The following is a 2,665-nucleotide window of genomic DNA, read 5'->3' on the forward strand; positions in this document are numbered from 1 at the left end:
CTTCAAATTCGAATTTGCAAGAAGGTGAGAACAAACATTGCATGAATCAGATAAAGATATGTTCGTGATATCTTGAATGTTGCATAATTAGAGGTGCGCCGAAAAGTACCGAGTGATCACTGGCACGACAAGAGTGCACCAACGGAGTGCTTAAGGGATGCGCCCAGTCGTACTTCTCTATCACTGACCCAGTAATGACGTCACTGGATTTTCCGGGGCACGTAGACTATGAGAAGTCGAAGAGGAAAACAGGCCCCCAAACATTTTAAAGGACGGGAAGGCTTGGTGGGACGAGGGCCCTTCGGCGGACGCTTGTACAAGAGATCGCCAGCAGTGCACACGTCAATACACGACTTTGGAAGTGCCCCGATATTAAGGGAGGACTGCCTGGCTGACAGGTACCCGCCCAACTGCCCTGTGCGCGTGCTCCGCATCCGCCCGTGTCGTGACGTCCCGCCTCTGTCGCAGGGACTGCAAACCTGGAAACACTTCCGCGACTGCGTGGACAGCCTGGGCGGCTGCCCCGCCCCGGCGCCGCAGGAGCTGGCCTCCCCCTAGTGGACCGCAGCTGGACGGCCGGTGGAGGGAGGCGTCCCGGCTCTGGGGGCGGCTCGCGGAGCGGCAGCGCAGCGGAGCGGGCGCACTCGCCACCTGGCGACAGTCTCACCACCGACCCCCGGTCGCGCTGACCGAATCTCTTGGCCCTATTCCTGCTTGTTGGTGTCTGCTTTTGACCGCACTCCGGTGATCACGATGGCTATCCAGAGGAGCGGCATGCGGCCCGTGAAGCAGGCGAGGCTTTCCAGGTCCTTTTCCAGTCGTATGTTGTATGGCTGTAAGGGGGGGGGGGTACTTGTGGACATAAAGGCTGATTTACGTTTACCTCAGCTTCTAGTGATGTGTAACGTTGCGTTGTCGTATGTTCTCTACACTGTTCAACGGGCACGTGTTGTACCTTATTTTCTGGTGTGGTCGCTGCGACAGGGTGAATGGCGGGACCCGCCGGCCGCTGAGGGCTTGGTTACCTGGCACAGGGCGGGGATCTTCGCCGCCGGTGATGTGCTGTCAGTGGAGGACGTGAACTGCTTATTCCATGCCCGCTGAGCTATTTTCTCACCGGGCCATCGCACGATCAACATACGGTCTTGCAGTGTGTTCGTGATGCGCGCCGAAGCTTACGTACTGTTTTGTTATTTTTGAAAAGTACAGATATATGGTTGTGTGTTGGGGTCTCGCACATATATTGTTCGGTGTGCTGCAAACCTCGAACGCTGATCTATGACCAGGCTTTGCCTGGTAAAACAACGGTTTGCCAGTGAGTTCTGTGAAGATACTGAAGGCATTGGTAGGACTGATAGCTCGTCAAACGAGCGTGATCACGGCCTGGGAACTGACGCGTCGCACGTGGGCGGAGAGGGAGGCAGCAACCATGCAGTGCCCTCATGTATTCCCTGACGCCCGTGGGCGCGAGTTTCGCGCAAGTCATTCGAGTCTCCCAAGTAGCTGGGCATTCCTGGTCAGCACTACGCGCGAATGGTGCGACCGCAGGCATACCATAGCACAGTACGAGGGCCAGCGACGACATATTTTATCGACATGGCCCGAAGAAAACGTGGCGGCGCAAAAACGGCAGCAATGTTAGGGGTAGATTAAACGGGACGGCGATTTCAAAAGGTGGCGTATGCACGGCAGCAGTTCAACAGGTGATGTGAATACGGGAGCAATTCAACGGGTGGCGTGAATACGGGAGCAATTCAAGGAGTGACGTAAACACGGCGGCGATGCAGCGGGTGACGATGGCGGCGGCAATTCAACAGGCAACTTGAATGCGACAGCAATTGGGTGGCGTGAATACGGAAGCAATTTAACGGGTGGCGTGAATACGGCAGCAGTTCAACACGTAACGTAAATACGGCGGCAATTCAACAGGTGTAAATGTGCCGGTATCTCAAAGGGTGACGTACATACGCCAGTAATTCAAAGGGTGGCATGCACGAGTGTCGACTTATACTATTTTGGGTGCGCCACTGGTTCCCCAACGTTGATTCTGGCCCGTAAGCTTCTGGGGCCAAAGCATACGTAAAACATTACAAATGAGAGCTCAAAATATTTTCAAATTATTTGGGCTTCAAACGCTTTTGATAACTGCTTAACAGGTAAAAAGAACAAACTGAACAAACAAAGCGCAATGTGCGATGCCAGTTTCAATTAAGTCCAGCTGACAGAGCCCGTCAAAATTCTAGAGCAACTCGTTCGTGCCATGTTTACTAGAGCATTTTCTGTTTTTGAAGCATGCTGCATGTTTCAGTTGCACAGTTCATGTCTTGTTAACCCTGGCCCAGTTGTGGGCCATTGTCCGAGCGTTTTGGCATTGTTCAGCGATGTTTTAAGTTCTGTAGACTGCAATAAGCTGCGTTTGCTGCGAAGTTCCGCCGCGACGTCTTATCGGAGAATTAACCCGCGCTCGGGTAGTGCTCAGTTCTACCCCCCCCCCTCCCCTCGAAGTTTTTACGGAATAATTTCCGACCGACGCGGTGCAGCCGCGCCGAACCTCGCATAGCCATAGGCAAATGAGTAACGCATTTTTTGGTAAACAAATTATTGCCAAGTCACTGACAAATGACGTGTCAAAGTTAGGCTGTAGTTGTCAACCAATGCAATTTCT

The 2,665-nt window shown here is 53.3% G+C and overlaps 1 protein-coding gene across 1 annotated transcript in view; it reads left to right on the top strand.

Moving 5' to 3' along the window:
* The window catches only part of LOC119101936 (sorting nexin-4), a gene marked incomplete at its 5' end in the record, with an annotated part of 5,479 nt that extends 4,818 nt beyond the window's left edge, over positions 1-661 (top strand). Inside the window, 2 exons of the mRNA XM_037225331.1 lie at positions 1-24; positions 469-661. The exon at positions 1-24 is cut by the window's left edge and continues 91 nt beyond it. Coding sequence (XP_037081226.1) covers positions 1-24; positions 469-558 — 114 coding nt within the window. The remainder of the gene's footprint in view (positions 25-468) is intronic.
* Between the last annotated feature and the right edge of the window lie 2,004 nt (positions 662-2,665).

Source organism: Pollicipes pollicipes, unplaced genomic scaffold (genome assembly GCF_011947565.3).
Source record: "Pollicipes pollicipes isolate AB1234 unplaced genomic scaffold, Ppol_2.1 Scaffold_5036;HRSCAF=5949_pilon_pilon_pilon, whole genome shotgun sequence".
In the NCBI taxonomy this organism is placed as follows: domain Eukaryota; kingdom Metazoa; phylum Arthropoda; class Thecostraca; order Pollicipedomorpha; family Pollicipedidae; genus Pollicipes; species Pollicipes pollicipes.